The following is a 20,723-nucleotide window of genomic DNA, read 5'->3' on the forward strand; positions in this document are numbered from 1 at the left end:
TAGAAGTAAGTAGTAAGCAATTCACTGGCTATTTTGACTTTGATTAGTTAATCATAATCATTAAATTAGTCAAAAAATATGGAGGCCCTGACCGGTTTGGCTCAGTGGATTAGAGCGTCGATCTGTGGACTGAAGGGTCCCAGGTTCGATTCCGGTCAAGGGCATGTACCTTGGTTGCGGGCACATCCCCAGTAGGGGTTGTGCAGAGGCAGCTAATCGATGTTTCTCTCTCATCGATGTTTCTAACTCTCTATCCCTCTCCTTTCCTCTCTGTAAAAAATCAGTAAAATATATTTTTTAAAAATATGGAGGAAGAAGTACTTCATTCCTTAAGATATATTGACTCTTTTTTTTTAAAAATATATTTTATTGATTTTTTACAGAGAGGAAGGGAGAGAGACAGAGTTAGAAACATCGATGAGAGAGAAACATTGATCAGCTGCCTCCTGCACACCCCCCACTGGGGATGTGCCTGCAACCCAGGTACATGCCCTTGACCGGAATCGAACCCAGGACCCCTCAGTCCGCAGGCCGATGCTCTATCCACTGAGCCAAACCGGTTTCGGCGATATATTGACTCTTTAATTCTGTTCCACTAAGGTCCTTTGAAACATTCTGAACATGTCCTAAGACCTGCTATTTTGCAGCCACCTCAAGCTCAAAGGTGTGAAAAAGTAAGACACCATGAATTGGAACACTGCAAGACTAAAGAAAAAACAAAAACTAAGGTAAGAAAACTCCGCCGTGGTAGGACTGACCTCAGTCTCTCCTCCGTCCATTAGTAGGTGGCTGTGGGCCCCACGCCAGTCATGAGCATTAGGAGTCATGAGGGGTTGTCTGAGCTTTATGTTGTTGCGGAATCAGCTGCAGAGCTGGAGAACACCTGGCCTAGATAGCAGAGCCCTCAGTGACCTCATTCCACATGCCCTCTTACGTGGGAGAGCTGTTCCCAGGACCAAGTGTTGTGATCTCTCCGAAGCTGCAAAACTGAGTCCTACAGGACAGAAAACCTTGTGGTCTTGTTCCCGTGCCCTGAGCCCATGTGAGAATAGGGAAAGCAAAGAGGTGCCAGGGGCTGGGAGTCGGAAGTCAAATGTAGGACAGGGATTTCTGCTTCCCCAACTGCTTGACATCCTAGCGTGGCTTTGCTGGTTCAGGTCACACCAGGGACCCACTCAGACCCCTTTTCATGGATAACAGGAGCAGGGAACTACCTGCACAGTGTAGCTGGGGTGGGGTGGGGTGGGAGGGGGGTGTTGGGAAGCCTCTGGAGATGACAAGAATTCTCTCTTCCGTTGTGATACGTTATTTTCTAGGAAGTGCACTTGTGGGCTAAGGACTGTTGTGGGTGGCTGATTCAGGCTTCATGGGCCTTTTAAAGGACATACTCATTTTGCTCAGGCCATGCAGATACGGGTTTGGGACAGTCTATAGTTCTAACTGTTTCCTTCAGAAGCAGGCACCTCAGAGGAATGAGACACAAGATGGAATTCAAGAGTTAATTCCATCAGTCATTTATTCCAGCTAAACTATTGAGGGTTGGTCCACTTCATTTTGTTTCATTTTTCCTTACTGAACGTAAGGATAGCAACACATGGAGTGTTAAAAATACCAGTGAGTTCATTAATTCAATGAAAAGAGATCAAGTTGGTAGTAATCCTACCTCTGCTACTATCTATGTTTGCATTCTTGGAAAAAGCACCCAACCTTTCCTTTCTATTAGTGAAGTGAGGGAGTTGAACTTAGTCAACATTTGCCAACATTTTTATATTTCTAAATCTTTTTTTTTTGGTAAAATATGATTTCATGAGACCCATTGTGAATTTAAAAAAACATTTTATTATTTTTGCATGGTTTGTGATGTGATTTTTAAGTAACATGTTTTAAATTTTAAATCAGTATATTATTAAAAGTTTTCATTTCTAATAATCATTACATATTATTTAAAAGCTTTTATTTATTTACAAAGTGATGCATGTTAATTTGTTAAAAGTTTATAAGAAGTCCTGACCGGTTTGGCTCAGTGGATAGAGCGTCGGCCTGTGGACTGAAGAGTCCCAGGTTCTATTCTGGTCAGGGGCATGTACCTTGGTTGCGGGCACATCCCTAGTAGGGGGTGTGCAGGAGGCAGCTGATTGATGTTTCTCTCATCGATGTTTCTAACTCTCTATCCTTCTCCCTTCCTCTCTGTAAAAAATCAACAAAATATATTTTTTAAAAAGTTTATAAGAAAAAATACGTGTTGACTAATTCTAAAATGTTATTATATTGCATTTGATTTTGTAACAGCATTACTATAAATTATAGATTAAAATTTTTATTACATGTTATTATATCAAAAATAGATCAATATTTCTTCTTTGGCATGTTATTTAAAATCTTAATTGCATATTTAAATAATAAAATATTATATGTTTCTTGCATTTTCTTCCTAAGTGATTAAGCATAAGGGAAATTTTCAGGCTATTGTTTGTAAGCATTTCTACTTGAACAACTCATGAAGGTTATGAATAGAACTTAGTCTTCATTAGTGAAAAGCCTAATTGGATATGCCCATCATTTTCTATTTAATGATGATCTTTTAACATCTAAAGAAAAGCTAAATGCTATGTAAGAATTCTGACAAAATAGATGTAATTTATAAATCTAGTGAAAATTATTTCTAGGTGAATTTTATAGAACCATTATTTTCATGTTCCTTATTAACTTGTATATCAAAATCAGAAAAATTTTTATACATCTTGTCATTAATCAGTGGTCACTTATTGTGTATAATTTAAACCATATATGCCTAATAAAAACTATTTTAAGCAACGTTAAGAGTAAAATCTGTGATTTTGGCTGAGTGATGAATCCTCTGCATGACTGCGTCATGAACATATATTTTGATTGTTGATAACCAATGACACATATTCTCTTGATACATACTTCTCAGCTCTCAAATTCTATTATAATAGGGAACTACTCAAAATTATTTCTATTGGTATAAGATTTCTTATTGATATAAGATTAAAGTAGAAACAGACCCCATCTGTCTTTATTTTATTCATTTATTTGTTTGATGGAAATATTTATTTTTTATTTTTTTTTTTATTTTTATTTAATTCAGAGAAGAAGGGAGAGGTTGAGAGAGATAGAAACATCAATGATGAGGGACAATTGTTGATTGGCTGCCTCCTGCATGCCTTACCCTAGAGATTTATTTTTTAATATATTTTTACTAGAGGCCTGATGCACGAAATTCGTGCAAGAGTAGGCCTTCCTTTCCCTGGCTGCCAGCACCAGCTTCCCTCTGGCACCCAGGATCTGGGCTTCCCTCTCAGCCCTGGCTTTGTCCGGAAGGTCGTCTGGAAGGACATCTGGTCTAATTAGCATATTACACTTTTATTATTATAGATTGATTTCCGAGAGGAAGGGAGAGATAGAAACATCAATGATGAGAGAGAATCATTGATTGGCTGCGTCCTGCATGCCTCACACTGGGGATTGAGCCTGCAACTCGGGCGTGTGCCCCGACCAAGACTCAAACCATGACCTCCTGGTTCATAAGTCAAAGCTCAACTATTGAGCCATGCTGGCCAGGCCCACCTGCTTTTAAAGACATGAACTCCCTACCACATCTTTGGTAGGGGAAGGAAGGTGTCCACAAAACATTGGAGACACTAGCTCTGATCTTTCTAGGGTTCCTTCCAGTTCTAAAAGTGCCCACTCCTTCATTTATACATTAACACTTATGTACATATGCACATTTCTATTGATTAAGTTACCAGTCCAATGTTCCTAGGTGAAGAGATGGAGTTTCTTCCCATACTGATTGGATGGTGGTGATTGTGAAGCTCTTAGTTGCTTCCAGGGATTAAATAAACCTGAAAGATAGATTTACTAACCTAGAAATGAGCATTAACTCCACTTGGCTAAAAAAGGAACAAAAGGAGTGAGATTTCTGAAATATTAGGACCAAGTGTATAGTCTCTGGTGTCAGACAGACCCAGCCTCAAACATCAGCCCATTCCTGGTTGTCCAGGCCTCGCCAAGTTATCTGAACGCGTTAGGTTAGTTCACACATCTGGGAAATGTGGATAATAAATAATAGGTGTTCAAAGTGTATGGAGTTGTTGTGAACAGAAAATGAGATGGTGTACATATAATGCTCAGGGCAGTACTTGAATACAGCAAATTTTCAATACATTTAACTATAACTATTATTGCCTTGTCTGATGCCACCATAGGAAGCAATTTAAATGAACTTTTTGATGGATTTCTTTTCGTTCAGATTTCTGAGAAGAACTCCTCTTTGCTAAGTGAAAATATGCCAAGTGCTGGAATTTCAATCCAGCTGTCTACCAACCAGATTCTTTTGGGTGCTGCATCAGTAGGGTGAGTGCTGTTCCTTCATTGTTGCTTTCTTTTATCGTTATATCCATTTACGGAAAATGATTTTCTGACATCATAGAGATAAATTGTCAATATTTCTGTTTGAAAGAAGACTTTATAAAGAACACAGTTTAAAATTATTTTCAAAATGTCTCTAATATTGTAATATCATTAATATTGGAATATTACCATATTGGAATTTAAACCATATATGCCTAATAAAAACTAATAAAAAGGGCATAAAAAAGGAATAAAATCTTACCATTTGTGAAGCAAGGATGAACCTAAAGGGTATTATGCTAAATGAAATAAGTCAGTCAGAAAAAGACAAATACCATAGGATTTCACTTATGTGTGGAATCTAAAGAACAATATAAATGAATAAACAAAACAGAAACAGATTCATAGTTACAGAGAACAGACTGATGGCTACCAGAGGGGAGGGAGTTGGGGGATGGGTGAAAAAGGTGAAGGGATTAAGAAGCACAGATTGGTAGTTACAAATCAGTCATGGGAGTGTAAAGTACAGCATAGGGAATATAGTCAATAATATTGTAATAACTATGTATGGTGTCAGGTGGGTACTGGAGATATCAGGAGGAACACTTTGTAAAGTATATTATTGTCTAATTACTATGCTGTACACCTGAAACTAGTACAAAATAATATTAAATGTAAACTATAACTGAAAAAAAATTTTAAGTTAAAAAATGTAAAAAATAAGTCAATCGTTGATGAAAGGAGGAAAAAGCAATAGTTATAGCAAAAAGAAGCTTTAGACACCCCCACACACACATAAATAAAATAGCAAATGCTTCTTTCTTTTTTTTAGATGTCAACCAAATGAAGATAAGTATTCTTTTAAAAGCTGCAGTTCTGACTTCGTTTTTGGGGAAAACATGGTAGAAAGAGTTTTGGTAAGATTTTGGCAAATGTTTCTCTTATTATGTAGAGAGCTGTCACTTCAAATTTCTGAAGACAAATTAATTAAAACAATGTTACATTGGAGCACACTCTTTAACTCCTGGGTCCAAAGGCTCGTTTTCTTAACTGGGAAGAGTCCCCTGGGAAGCTAGTTTTGGTTGTTAGGATAATAGACAGGAACCCACAGAGGAAGAGAATTGTATAATTATAACATTATTACTGATGGAAATATTAAATAGTTCTTGACTCACGTTAACCTAAAGGTACCCAAGGAAATCCCAGAATTACCTGCAATAGTTAGATAAGCTCAACTGGTAATGACATCTTAATATCGTTTTTCAATAGAATTTTTTTGGTAATAAGATGATTTTAAAATTGTTTGCCAATTTTTTCTCATTAGCCACAACCTTTCCCTTCAAGGTCTTACTTTGAAAAGTGTTACTGTAACTTATGTGCATCTAGCTTTAAGGGGGAAGTCACTTGTCCGGGGGAATATACTTGCCAAGTGGAGACCCAGAACTATCATTACTGCCCTCTTTATTCACTATTGAGAATCCTGCATGAGGCAGTTGCTGCTCTGCCCTCCTTAGGGGATGTCTCTGAAACAGCATCATCTAGGAGGGAGGGGGGAGGGGGGAAATTGTACAGCAACGTGAACGCTGTGGAGCAGGTGTGCCTGTGCTGTAATCTAGTCCATCACATCTTCATGCTCTTCCCAGCTTTGACCCGGACCAGAATCTTGGCTAAGATAGGCCTCGGTGGCTAGCTTGCCTTGTGGGCCACTAGTTACAGGGAGGACCCAAGGAGGCTGTCGAGATTTAAAAACCCATGAACGGGCTCAGATTAATAGAAGGACCAACTCATGAGGCCAGTTTATTCCAAGATTTTTAGGGCTTCCACCAATCAGTCACTTTTAAGATCTCGTTTATTCCATAGCTGCCTCAGGCTAAATCCCAATCCCAAGAGCAGTTGGCATAGCTTTCTAGTTTAGAGGCGTTCTTTGGTCCCTCCCAAAATGAAGGTCAACACCTGCGATCCCAGAGCTGGTGACCCACACCTTTGCATCTGAACCAGAATGGACCAACTTCCAGAATGAAATTCCAGGCAATATATTTAGGGATATTTACTCCATAACATTTAGTCCTAAATTGGATACCAGATTAGCTTCTGTGAGATGTCACTGACAAAAATAAGGTATTTTATTAGCATTCAACTCAATGTAACAAAGGTATTGTGTTCTTATGATACATAAAGCATTGGTGTCGGTCTTCAGTTTGCCTGCCTATTAGCTATCTGGTGAGCCTTCACAGTATTTTATGCCTGGGCATCTCCCTAAACCAACCATTTCAGAGTCCTTTGGTTGAGGCCAGGTGTCAGGCGATTCTAATATACAGCCAGGCTTGAAAACTGCAGGAGACAGAGAGATACCTGTACAAAGGACCTAATCAGGATTGCGATGTACTTGGAGGAGGCACTTGTGCACTTTCCTATGGTCACTTCCCATTTTGTTTACAAAAGAATCTGCGCTTCCTCTCTCTGTAAATTGATAACATCCTACAGATAAGAGCAAGAGAGCAAACTTGTATTTGTCTTCAGTTAATCCTGTAATCCCGTGGCCTAGTGACTTGGGGGCCCGGATATCCTTCGGACTGGTTAGCCGACCATGTGCTCTTAGAGTTAGCCATTAAGCTTTCTGTGCCTTAAGTTTTTTGTTTGTTTGTTTGTTTTTGTCCCTTCGAAATAAATATACTCATGTCTACCGATTTTAACAGACTATTCTTGATGTCCAGGTAAATATTGTGTGCAAACCTTGAACAGTTTATAAGGGAAATGATATAAACCTGAGGATCATTCCAGTTTTCCCTGTTCTTCAGGGGGTTATACAGGTTCATAACTGGTAGGGAACTGCTCAGTCCTTTTCACACAGGCCTTGATTACAACACATGTACAAAGACCCATTGTTGGCAAAAGTGATGGGAGGAAAATTAAGATTGTTTCTATGAAGATGATCTCTGAGACAGCTCAGTGGGTTCTCTGGATAATTTTATTATTATTATTATTATTATTATTTTTTAATCCTCACCACAGGATATGTTCATTGATTTTAGAGAAGAAGGAGTAGAGCAGGGAGGGGAGGCACATCAATGTGAGAGAGAAACATTGATCGTTTGCCTCCCATACGTGCCCCTACAGGGGATTGACCCTGCAACCTAAGTATGTGCCTTGACTAGGAATTGAACGACTGAGCCACCCAGACAGGACCATTATATTATGATGTTTTAATGCTGTGGATAGAACAGCGAATTGCTGGGCATACTGAAATACCTTGAAACAGATAATAGTTCCACCTCCTCATAGGTATCAGGTTAGTCTGGCGGTCCCATGGAACAGCTGTCACCTCCTTTGGGGCCTCTACAACTTCTCACATCGTCCCTGGAACCAGACCCCACCCAAGTAGGCTGGTGATCACTGGGCTGTGCTTCCCGGGGACCAGGACCAAGGTCCTGCAAGAAGAGGGAGGAACTTCCTGTTCAGCACAGAGGGAGCCCAAACAAAAACACAGCAGTTGGTTTTGTTTAAAACAGAAGAACAGAGATATCTTTGGCTTACTGCAAATATAAGAGGGTAAAATTAAGTAACGCATCTTTCCCCCCACCTAGGGTATGCAAAAACTCACCCAGCCTCAACTCGAAAACGACTCCTATGCCAACGAAAAGCCATTCAAATACACTCTAAAATTTCCTATCAACTCTCCAAACTCAAGTAAGAATTGTTTCCCTTGTAAAACATTTGGTTTATTTCCTGTTTTCCCATGTCATTTGTTTAACATCTACAAAATACAAAAGCAATAGTCCAGTATTTTCAAATTTGTTGGTAAAGAATAAAGCATATACATATGGTTACATGATATAGAAGCTTTTTAAAATTTTTGACTTAGTACATGGCAAGTCATGAAAGAGATTTACTTAACCTGAAGAACTTGGGTTTCTTGGAAATACTCATTGTTATAAAAAAGTGGAAGAGATGTACTAGTATTTAATAGGGGCAACAGAAATCGTTCACACTAGAAAAAATGGGGCCTTTTATGTGTTTCCCCCTATTTTCTCTTAGGAACAGATGCTATTAAAAATATGTCCCTGATTGAATCAGCTGCTGCTCTCTCTTCCAAATCATCACCAAAATGCTTGCTGAGGAAAATTGATGTAATAACAGGGGAAGAAGCGGAATATAATGTGTTAAAGGTCTGTATATCATATATTGCTCTTTCTGGTAGCCCTTGCAGTTATAAAGTTATCATCAACAGGGACATGTTTTTTTTTTTTTTTAAAGGCAGAAGTATACTTTTCAAGAAAACTGAGTTGCTTAAATAAAAATGTTGGACACTTCCAAAAATTAAACCAGTATTTTGTTGTATTCTTACATTTGTGCTTATAACTTGCAGGAAAAATGGGTTATTGGGTTTACAGCCATTCACATTAGTCCCTTAGGAAGCAGACAGCTCAGGACACTTTCTTAATATAACTTTGACCTCTGTACACTGCTCAACCTGCTTGTACAATCAGTGCCATTATCATAGGATTTAAAATTTTAACTTACCCGGAAGGTTTTAAAGTACTGTAAGATGAATTGATTTTAGTTCTAGAGAGTAAAAGAATTTTGTTTCCCTTTTGAAAGTTTGTAAGTTCTGAATTTCATATAAATCAAAACTTTCACAAATGCGTCTACAGTATCACCATCGGTTTGAATGTGGAGTGGTCTAGATATCAGCCCACACATATGAAGTGTAATTACTACAACTTGATCATTTCTCAACAAGGCACGGGTTTCCCTTTGTCTGTCTACATCTGCTCTTCCTCCTTTCCTCTTCTCCTCCCCACAACCTGCTAATACGTTTACTATATAAGTGTGTCCCAAGCGTAACCTCGGATGAGATTAACCCGAGTTATGGAAGTAATTGTGACAGGCGAGACCCTGCCCTGATGCTGTATTTTCAACAAGTCATCCAGGTGACTCACAAACACAGTGACATTTGAGAGCCACTGGTATTTTATTTTATTTTTTTAAAAATATATTTTATTGATTTTTCACAGAGAGGAAGGGAGAGAGATAGATAGTCAGAAACATCGATGGGAGAGAAACATCGATCAGCTGCCTCCTGCACACCCCCCACTGGGGATGTGCCCGCAAGCCAGGTACATGCCCTTGACCGGAATTGAACCTGGGACCCTTCAGTCCGCAGGCCAACGCTCTATCCACTGAGCCAAACCGGTTTCGGCGAGCCACTGGTATTTTAAATCCCAGTAGGGCACTCTGGTGTCACATCTTCGCTCTCATGCTCTGTTCCTTAAAATATTTAAAGCATACAAATATTTCCATGATTGCTTTACCTTCAAATAAATTACACAGCTCAAATAGCATTAAGTTTAACTTAAAAGTTGGTGTTTATATAGATATACAGGTGGGGCAAAAGTAGGTTTACAGTTGTTCATATGGAAAATAATACAATAATTAATAAGTAATAATATAAGAATAAATTCTATTTCATGTATGTACTCACAACAGTAAACCTACTTTTACCACACCATGTATTGTTAAGTGAAAAAGCAAAATACAGAAAGGAGTATGCTATTCTACCATTTACAGGAAAAAAAAGGGAACATATATATGTATTGTCATATATATATATACTTATATATGGGAGAATTAATATTAGCAATAGTGATTACTGATACAGGAGGTAGAAAGTACAAATGGGAAAGTAGGTTTGGGGAGGGACTTCTCACTTTGTACATCTTGCTTTTTAAAAAATATTTATTGTTGAAAGTATTACATCAGTCCTCCCTTTTCTCCCATCTTCTTGCTTTTTGATGTTTGAACTATTCAAAACTTGTATATTTGTAAAGTTAAATAATATTTAAGTTTAAATAATATTTTAAAACTGATGTGTAAATCATTAACAAAGGTTATTCTGGTAAAAGATCAAATAAATAAAAGTATAGGGAGGGATTTGAAGAGACTTTCTATATGTCTGACATTTTAAAATATTGCCCTTCAGATCAACTGCAAGCTTTTTGTGTTCAACAAATCCACCCCGTCCTGGACTGAAAGGGGCCGGGGAGCTCTGAGGCTGAATGACACAGCTGGCAGTGACCGTGGGGCCTTCCAGTCAAGACTAAGTAAGGGATCCGCTGGTAATGCAGGATGCTATGTCTCAGAGGGAAATTTCCAATACAGGTGCAAACCATTGTCTGGAGATGTGTCATAAAGTATGTCAAGAAATCAGACTGTTGAAAACAATGTTGTTTCCAATGTGCCATAGGAGCTTCCTGGTTAGAGTAGGCCCTTATGTCAGAGGACGCTGGCCCCCGTTCTGGCTCCCCCACTGACTACCTGGTGACCTTAGACAAGTCAGTTACCATTCTGAAATGGGGATAATGGCCCTGGCCAGGAAGCTCAGTTGGTAAGACTGGTCTCCCGATACATCAAGGTTGCAGGTTTGATCCTTGGTTGGGGCACAGAGAAGAAGCAACCAATGCATGGATAAATACTAGTAAGTGAAATAACAAATTGATGTTTCTTATTCTCTCTCTCTCTCTCAAAATCAATAAATGAAAATTTAATAATAGTCCATAACTTAATGATTGTGAGAATTCAGTGAGATAAGAATGCATGTAAAGTACCCATGAAGGAGCCCACCACATACCTAAATAGCAACCCATTATTATTTAAAGAAATATGATACAAATTATTTAAAAAGTGAAAATAGTTTTCCTAAAGAAGAATATTTGCCCTATAATTTACAATGCCATTCATAGCCTGGTGTGTGGGTTGGGATGAAGGGTCAGTTTCCAAGGAAATAAAGGTGTGTGGTTATTGAATCCTGCAGGCAGAGTGATGGTTGGAACCTGGAGTCAGTCACACTGAAAGACATCCGAAAGCACATTGGCCCTCATTCAGAGGCCCAAACTTAAAGTGAGCTCACGCCGAGATCTGGGTGGGGGATAGGTTTGGTTGGCTGGCCAATACTAGCCAGTGAGAGAGCTGTGGAGGAGAAGACCACGGATAGAAGTCGGATCTAAGTGTATGCATGTTTGTTGAGTTTCAGATATCAAGCTCAACAAATGGGTACGGAATAGACTTCAGACTAAGAGAATAGAAACAGTGTCTTCAGTTCTGTAATTGGCAAACAGGTTTCTAAGTATTATTCCCAAGGCAGGTACTGGTTGTTTTTCTACTTTGGTTTAATTTTACTCCTTCCACTGCCTGCCAAAGAGCCACAAAACAACTCTTTTTTAAAAAAAAAATCATGCAGGACATACAAGTTCATTATAAAAGACAGAAAATATGGATCAACAGAAAGAAAAAAAATCACTCATAGGTCTATCTTCCTGTGATAGCTTCTGTGTACAATACATATTCTTCTAGACTTTGTTCTCTATCTACATAAAGGTATACATATATTGAAAAAGATGTGTTTCGTGGTGTTTATATTGCTTCGCAATTGGATTTCTTCTTGTTTACAAAGTATATACCAAGATCACTTTTCTACATCAATAATTCTCTTTTCTCCAGAGAGGAAGAATATATTTCAGAGAGGAAGGAGAGGAAAAGAGAGATAGAAACATTAATGATGAGAGAGAATCACTGATTGGCTGCCTCCTGCATGCTCTACTGGGGATGGAGCCTGCAACCCAGGCATGTGAATCAAACTGTGACCTCCTGATTCAATAGGTCGACGCCAGCTGTGCCTCTTCAGTCTTCTTAATGGGTTCATAATATCTTGACTAGCTGTACCATCATTTATTTAACTCATTCTATTTTTAAATTCCATTTCAGTTTTCTTTATTTTAAACAATTTTTGGGTAAATTCTTAAGAACAGTAGGTCCCCAAAGGAGTTCTAAAATTTTAATCATTTTTAATATTATAGTAAAAATATATAATTCCAGCATTTTAACCAAAAAATAAATTTAAAAAATTCTTTAACATAATAAAGTCCAATTTGAAAACCAAGTTATAATCTAGTCAAACTTAATAGTGAAAATACAATCAGTACAAGATTTACTTTGTTTTCAATATGGGGAATTCCCCTGGAAGGGTAAGAAATCAACTCTTCCATAGTCTGATGTATTCACCTTCCCGTTTTAGTTATGCGCAATCAAGGCAGCCTGAGGCTGATTCTCAATAGCAAACTCTGGACTCAAATGGAGATTCAAAGAGCGAACCACCGAAATTTACGAATAACAGCTACTGATTTAGAAGACTATAGCATCAAAGTGTTTTTAATTCAAGTAAGTAATAAATTTCAGTGATAGAGGATTACCCACCCTGCTATATTTATAGATCTCTGCAATTACTCATTTGTGTTGGTGTTTGTTTGTTTTTTCATTTTACTGTAATAACCTGTACCATTGGCAAAAAAATCAGCGATTCACTTTGGTTGTTTACAGTCTAATATAAGACCTACATTTTACATGAAATTTAGAAATTAACACCTAAATCTAGAGTAATCAACTGGTACCTGTCCCAAGACATTTTTATTGATATAAGCCATTGAACCTCTCCATTTTTCTTTACTATTGAAATTACCTCAACAATCGTAATAAGTTACCAAAGGGACTATTGTCAAGAAGCTAGCAAAATCCACAGCCTGATGCTCATACTGAATGCTGAGATGGAGAAGGCTTTGAGATCACAGGAAAGGAATAAGTGAGAAATGGAAAAACACAGGGCTAGCGAGTTGGCCAGTCCAGCAGCAATTTCCAGTTCTGGACATGAGTCAGTCTCCAAGGTAACAGGATGGGAGCACAGCTTCAACTGTTTTCCTGCAAAAGGAATGCTTGACCTTAAATAGACGATATCCAGGCACAAGAGAGAGAGCGGGCAGGAATCAGGTCAGAACAAAGGCTGTGTCTCCCCTGTGGGCTGAGACCCGGGAGAAAACTGAGGACCCAGGTGACTCAGGCAGAAGCAGCAGTACAAGTGGCGTGGCCTTCACAGACCAATGGAAAAGAAGTTGGCAAGTAGCCATTGATGAAAAACCAAAGGTTTTATTAATTAACAGTAAGTACAATGTTAGCTTTAAGTGATGGAGACTATTAAGATGCTAGAGTAAGATGATGCCCACCCCTGTTCACCATGGAGGGAGGTGACACTCTGCCATGCCAGGTCACTGGCTTTGAATGGCCAAGCAGCCTGCCTGAGACTGTCAACTAGGATTGGATTCTGCTGCTCAACACTGGACTCATGCTGTCTTTTTAAATTGTAGGATGTTTTTTTAGAGATAAGCAAACAAAATGCAAATAAAAATCACTCCAAATTCCACTCCCAAAAATGGTCACTATTCATATTTTGGTCTTATCCTGTATTTTAATATATAAACATATGTACACACATATATAATATATATGTGCCATATTGTACATACTGTATGACCTTCAGGCAAGTTATCTAGCCTCCATTAACCTGATTTTACTCACCTGATAAATGAAGAGAATAATATACTTCATGAAGTGGTTGAGAAGATTAGATAGCTAATATTTGATTGTGAAATATATACATGTAACCTTGTTTTCACTTATCAATGAAAATGAGTGTTTTTGTGACATTAAATAGTTCATTCTTCAAAAATTATTTTAACAGGTGAAAAGAATTCTATTGTATTGTGCATCATAGTTTATTCCATTAATGCCACTTTGTTAAATACTTAGGTAAAAAAAATACTTAGGTAATTTACTGTTTCATTATTATAAACTAGAGGCCTGGTGCACAAAAATTTGTGCACTCAAGGGGGGATCCCTCAGCCCGGCCTGTGCCCTCTCTCAGTCTGGGACCCCTCGGGGGATGTCCACCTGCTGGCTTAGGCCTGCTCCCCAGGGGATCGGGCATAAGCTGGTAGTCAGACATCCCTCTGGCAGCCTGGGAGCCCTCAGGAGATGTCCACTTGCCAGCGGGGAGCAGGCCTAAGTTGCAGTCGGACATCCTTAGTGCTGCTGAGGAGGCAGGAGAGGCTCCTGCCACCACCGCTGTGCTGGCAGCTGTCAGCCTGGCTTGTGGCTGAGCAGAGCTCCCCCTGTGGGAGTGCACTGACCACCAGAGGGCAGCTCCTGCATTGAGCGTCTGCCCCCTGGTGGTCAGTGTGTGTCATAATGACCAGTCATTCCCAGTCGTTCTGCTGTTAGGGTCAATTTACATATTACCCTTTTATTATATTGGATAGAGGCCTGGTGCATGTGTGGGGGCTGGCTGGTTTGCCCTGAAGGGTGTCCCGGATCAGGGTAGGGGTCCCACTGGGGTGCCTGGCCAGCCTGGGTGAGGGGCTGAGGGCTGTTTGCAGGCTGGTCAAGCCCCCCAGTGGGGACCTTCACCCCATGGGGGTGTGGCCAGCCAGGGTGAGGAGCTGAGGGCCATTTTCAGGCTGCCCACAGCCCCTTCAGGGTGGGGGAGTCCCGCTTGGGTGCCTGGACAGCCTGGGTGAGGGGCTGATGACCGTTTTCAGGCTGGCCATGCCCCCCGGTGACCCAAGCTCCCAGCCTCTCCTTTTTTTCTTCTGGGATTTATTTATCTTCTATAATTGAAACTTTGTAGCCTTGAGTGGAGCCCAGGGCTGGCCAGGGCAGGCGGGAAGCTTAGCTTCCTCCATTTCCAGGGGCAACCCAAGCCTCCTGCTTGCTCCAGTTCCATGGCGACCACCATCTTAGTTGGGTTAATTTACTCCTGATTGGGTGGTGGACATGGCTTGTGGGCGTGGCTTGAGTGTAGCAGAGGGACGGTTAATTTGCATGTTTCTCTTTTATTATATGGGATTCTTTAAGGAGGCTGCAGGAAACTCTCTGTGTACATACATGTTAATTTTCGTGGGAACAAGTTTTGACTTGTCTTGACAAATTTCTCTCCAGAAAGACTGAACCAGTTTTCATTCTCACCAGCATTTTTTATGGTACTTCCTCAGAGTTATAATTTTTTTAAGCATTGCAAATTTGTTATTCAAAAATATATCATGTTATTTTAACTTTGGAATTTCTTAAATGAAAACATCTGAATGAATTTGTCCAAAGGAAATAGACATATTGGCTAGTGAATGGCATTATAAATTTAATGTAAGAAAGTCAAGGAAGCAGAATAGCATTTATATTTCAATTACAAATACTCTCAATATTTGTTAGTAATTAGCTTACTAAAGAAAATTACATCTTTGCACACAATATAAAAAATTAAATTAGTCAAGTCAACAAGTATTTATTCAACAACTACTCTGTAATATCAAATACAATATGAGAAACAAAAATATTTTATTGCATTTATATTTAAATTTTTCCACCCACAAGTATCTAAGGCAACTTACATACATGCACATAAAAAAACAACAACTTTAAAACCCTTCTCCCAAGAGTTGGCACATAGTTGGTTCAACCCTCAGTTCTCAGTTTTAAAACATTTGGTAACTCTCTGGAAGGTTAGCAAAGAGAAAAAATGTCCCAGATTTTCTTTGAAATTGTGAAAAGATACAAACGTACACATACTGCCATGTTACCTTAAAGAACACTAAGTTAGGTGACAGAAACCTGGGGTTCAAGTGCCGGGCAATTTGCCAACTAGCTGTGTAACGTCAGATAAGTCATTGCACCTTTCTGAGCCGTCCTCTCCTCACCTATAAAAGGGAGAGGGAGCCCTAACTGGTTTGGCTCAGCGGATAGAGCATTGGCCTGCAGACCGAAGGGTCCCGGGTTCGATTCTAGTCAAGGGCATGTACCTTGGTTGCGGGCACATCCCCAGTGGGGGGTGTGCAGGAGGCAGCTGATCGATGTTTCTCTCTCATTGATGTTTCTGACTCTCTATCCCTCTCCCTTCCTCTCTGTAAAAAATTAATAAAATATTTTTTTTTAAAAAGGAGAGGGAAAAAAGAGTATGTTGAATACCTGTGCTATGTGCTTTGTTAATATTAATGGATAAATAACCAGAGTTTTCTTGTAAAAAATGGGTAACAATAGAATAACAATGACTGTTACACAAATGGTATTGTTACTATCCTTTTGATATTTGTAGCAACCATAAAAATAGCACAGAAAAGTCCCAAAAACATGTACTTCTGATGGGCAAAAGTCCCGAAAACAAGTACTGTCTTTAGTAAGCTTGCAGGGCATGTCCACACAAAGTGATGTAAAGGAAATGGAGTCTCCCCTCCTCTCCCCCCCCCACCCCCCGCCCCAATTCTACAATTTTCTACAGGGTAAAATGGTGGAGGAAGGATGGTCGTTACAAAGTTAAATTCAAATAGAAATTTCCAATCACAAAATTTCATTTTCTCCATTTAAAATGCACAAATTGGGACCTCTTACAAAACTATCTGCCTTAGGATTCAGTTTGGTTCAAGATAAATGGACTTTTTACCCTTTAGTGGTTAGGGTTGTTTACATTCTAGATTTATGCCATGTAGTTCCTTCCTTGTTAACAGTGAAAGATTAAAAATCCTTAAAATGTGGCTATTATTATTTCTATTCTTAACCCCAGAATTTTCCCCATGCAGGCCAGTGCCAAAGACACAGAATCACTGTATGCAGCCATACATCACCGTCTTGTTGCTCTTCGAAGCTTCGAGAAGCAGAAAGACGTCAATCAAGCTGAGAGTCAGGCAGAAGCAGCCCTCCCACAACTAAACTGCGACAGCTGTGATGAGGATGAGGATGGTTTCACCCAAGGCACTAAAAATAGATCAGGTAAAGGACTTACCTTCTGGTAGGTCAGCGGTTTGAGAAAGGAACCTTAAGCACAATCCTAATGTACGATTTTAAAAAAGTGGAACTTACTGATTTGTTTACAGTGGGTCGGCATGAGAGCCCTTGCTGTTTGGACCAGGGAGTGGGTTTAAAAATCTGTCTTCTAAATGGGCCTTCTTTGGGATTTTCCCTAAGTCAGCCTCATCATGATGCTGCATATCATCCTATGTAATAAAAGGCTAATATGCAAATTGTCCCCTCCACAGGGAGTTCAACCAGGAGTTCGACCAGGGGAAGGGCCCACCAACCGCCCGCAGCCCATACCCATGGTCAGCCCGACCTGATTGGCCCCGATTGGGGGTGGGGGCTGGCCGGACCCCACCCGTGCACGAATTTGTGCACAGGGCCTCTAGTTTACATGTAAATGGTATAAAAGACCATTTTTACAATTTAAAGTATTAATGGCTGCCCTGAAACTAACCATTTATCCACATTTCTCTTCACTTGCTCTCATTCTCCTATTATTGTCCATAATAGGAGAAATTATAAATACTTGTAGTGGAGCCACCAGGCAAATCTGGCTGCAAACATCAACAACCCTCTTTATTTCCTTTTTGGAATCTGACTGCTTTATTTTCGAAGACTTTCTTTGCCTTGTGTGAAATGAATTTTTTTCTTTTTTTTTTTTTTTAATTGATTTCAGAGAGGAAGGGAGAGAGAGAGATAGACAGAAACATCAATGATGAGAGAGAATCATTGACTGGCTGCCTCCTGCATGCCCCCAACTGGGGATCAAGCCCACAACCTGGGCACGTGCCCTTAACCAGCATCGAACTTGGGACCCCTCAGTCTGCAAGCTGACGCTCTATCCACTGAGCCCAACCAGCTAGGGCTGAATTCTTTCTTTTATTGTGTCAGGATTCATGACTTGAGCGAGGTGGAAGTGGAACCAGTAGGAAACAGACTTTTAGATGTTCATCCTGATGTATGGGTGTAAAATTAAAGTTCATCATTATTTTTGGAGAAAACCATTGTCAAGGAAACAATGAGATTTGTTATATAGATGTAAGCATCTAATAAAGTCAGCCAAATATTTTCAGTAATAGTTTCATTTAGCCTTGAATTCTGCTTTACAGAGGACTGAGGGATATGCTTTTACAAAGATAAACAATTGTCCAACTTTTAATCATTTTAAATCTTAAAGCTACTTTAATCATACATAATTTAATAATCCATCATGTGCAGAACTTAATGAAATATCTTCCTTTGCCTAATACTAAAAATGTAATCAAGACAAATATGCAGATCAGCATCAGAAATTGCTTGACCCAGTGATTCAAAGAACTGAGTGAATATGATTTCTCTTGTTATTATTAAACAGATGGCTTATTATTCTTTGAAATCTATAAAATATATAAAATTTCTATCTTTTATATTATAAAGTTTATATTGTCAACAATAAAATGGGGTCTATTAGAAAATGAGTTGGTAGCCACTAAAATGTTAACTTGAAAGGATTAAATTGCAAAAGTTTCATCAACAAATAACCTGTTTATAGAATCTATCATTTTTAATATGCAACTATTTTTAGATAAGATGAGAAACAATGGAAATAATGCCAATAATATGAACCCCTCCCTTCTCCTTTCCCTTTTCACTTAGTACCTTCTCCAAGAGATGTAGCATACAAATACTAAAATGTTATGAAAGTGATAAAATGTCTAGTTTTTGGAACTCTGTTGCTCATGATTTCAGGAAGGGTTTAATTATTTGAAAATGTCATGTTTAACATTAAGCAACATTTCCAAATGATACTTAAAAAATATAAGGTTTCTATATTTCATTTCCTCACCAGTAAGCATATTCATGAGTATTCCTGTTCAGTTGAATTCAATATTAAATCAAATCTGAATCTAACATTGTGTAATAAAATATTTTAAATTTATGTCACAGATCGTTCTAGGTGGACCCACCAACAGTCAGTTGCCTGTTCATGAGTGCCACCTACTATAACATGACGACATCTACACAAAGATTGGTCACCAACTGAAAATACTAAGCCATCCTCACTACACGAGAAGATCCTATTCATCCCTTGAAGAGTTTTAATAGCAAAGTTCATGAAATATAATTTGTTGCAATTGAAGTTTTTCTCTTATGTAGTCTGGTAATTCTGAGGTTTTACATTTTGATTATTGTGGAGAAAATGACAGAATTTAAGAAATACATGGACTTTGGAAGTTTAAAATTTGTCATTTTTGGAGAAGTTAACTTAGAATAGGATTTGATAACTAATTTGGACTATTCATCACATTGATGGATATAATAGTTAAAATGATAAATTGCTGGATTTGATAAATAGCTAAGTAAAATCTTTATTTTTTCAGTCATGCATTGTGTGGCCATAAAACAAATATTTTATAATATTTCCAGTCATTTCTTTGAAAACCACTCTAACTGCATAACATTTCATTAAAACATATTTTTCTTCTGAGACACGTGTATTTTCATTTAGCCTTTGGACTTCCTAATACTGTAAGATTATATACTCATGTATTCCTTTAAAGAGAGTATTTGTTCTTAGACGTGTATCCACTGTATATTCTTGACTGACAGCAAGCCTCCAATAGTTGTTGAAGGAATGTATAACATACATTACCTATGTATCAAAACAGTAAGTATACAAAAACTGAAATAATTTAACTGGTCCTTTGCTTTATTTATGTAATTAAATTGTCATTACTATTTGAGTGGGTGTGGCTGTATAGAGACCTTTGTAAAACAAATATATCACAGATAGCCAAATGAAATTTTTCTCAAAAATTCAACAGTAATTTCAACAATCATGCGAGTTTTGATGCCCCTCTTTTGATTTTTGTTTCAGAGACACTTAATGTGTCACACAAGAAAATTAGTCTCAGTACTTAGAGCCATATTTCATTCTCCAGTCCAGTTTGATCATCCCTTGGCTTAAAATTGACTTCAGATTGTGACCCCTAAACGATTCCCGCTAGCGGCATCTTAGTCTGCTCCATCTGCCATAACAAAATACCACACACTGGGTGGCTTCATTACTTCTCACAGTTCTGGAGGCTGGCAGGGTGGGTTCATTCTGCGGCCTCTTCTCTTGGTTTGTAGGGGGCCACCATCTCACTGTGTGCTCCCGTGATCTCCTCTTGTGGGAGCATGGGGGAGAGAGAGAGAGAGAGAGAGAGAGAGCGAGCTAGCTCTCTGGGGTCTCTTCTATAATCTCATCAGATCAGGCTCCCCCCCCCGCCCCATGCCCTCATCTAACCCTATCCCAAAGCCCCATCTCTAAATACTATCATATCGGGGGGTGGGAGGGGTAGAGCTTCAACATATAAATTTCTTGAGAACATAAACATTCAGTGTATAACCAGGGTAAGAGTTACAATTCCAAAATGATTTCGGAACACGTGTTGATATTTGACAACTATGACACTGGATGGAGGAGTTATTGTAATACCTGGTAAATGTTTAGCCTAATGAAGACTTGGTGTATAATAGTTTTCAAGAATTAGAAGTTTACTAGGACTTCTTAATTTTTGCCAATTTAGTGGATATAAAAGGCTATTTCCCTATTACATTACTTTGTATTTTTCTAATTTCTAATAAGGTTCAGTATCTTTCAGATATTTATTCTCCGCTTGTGTTTCTTCCAAGAAATTCCTGATCATAATCTTTCCAAA

At 38.8% G+C, this 20,723-nt stretch overlaps 1 protein-coding gene across 5 annotated transcripts in view; it reads left to right on the forward strand.

The window, feature by feature from the left end:
- The window catches only part of RANBP3L (RAN binding protein 3 like), a 36,453-nt gene extending 16,751 nt beyond the window's left edge, over nt 1–19,702 (forward strand). For 4 of the 5 annotated variants that reach the window (XM_070411824.1, XM_070411823.1, XM_070411826.1 and 1 more), the window contains 10 exons: nt 601–728; nt 4,274–4,377; nt 5,207–5,291; nt 7,959–8,061; nt 8,410–8,540; nt 10,355–10,475; nt 10,787–10,849; nt 12,446–12,588; nt 16,824–17,013; nt 18,967–19,702. In XM_070411824.1, coding sequence (XP_070267925.1) covers nt 601–728; nt 4,274–4,377; nt 5,207–5,291; nt 7,959–8,061; nt 8,410–8,540; nt 10,355–10,475; nt 10,787–10,849; nt 12,446–12,588; nt 16,824–17,013; nt 18,967–19,010 — 1,112 coding nt within the window. In that variant the 3' untranslated portion in view covers nt 19,011–19,702. The remainder of the gene's footprint in view (nt 1–600; nt 729–4,273; nt 4,378–5,206; nt 5,292–7,958; nt 8,062–8,409; nt 8,541–10,354; nt 10,476–10,786; nt 10,850–12,445; nt 12,589–16,823; nt 17,014–18,966) is intronic. The other variant, XM_070411825.1, reaches the window with a different exon arrangement.
- The last annotated feature ends 1,021 nt before the right edge of the window (nt 19,703–20,723 follow it).

Source organism: Myotis yumanensis, unplaced genomic scaffold (assembly GCF_028538775.1).
Source record: "Myotis yumanensis isolate MYYU_CA2020_CCGP unplaced genomic scaffold, mMyoYum1.0.hap1 SCAF_4, whole genome shotgun sequence".
Classification (NCBI taxonomy): domain Eukaryota; kingdom Metazoa; phylum Chordata; class Mammalia; order Chiroptera; family Vespertilionidae; genus Myotis; species Myotis yumanensis.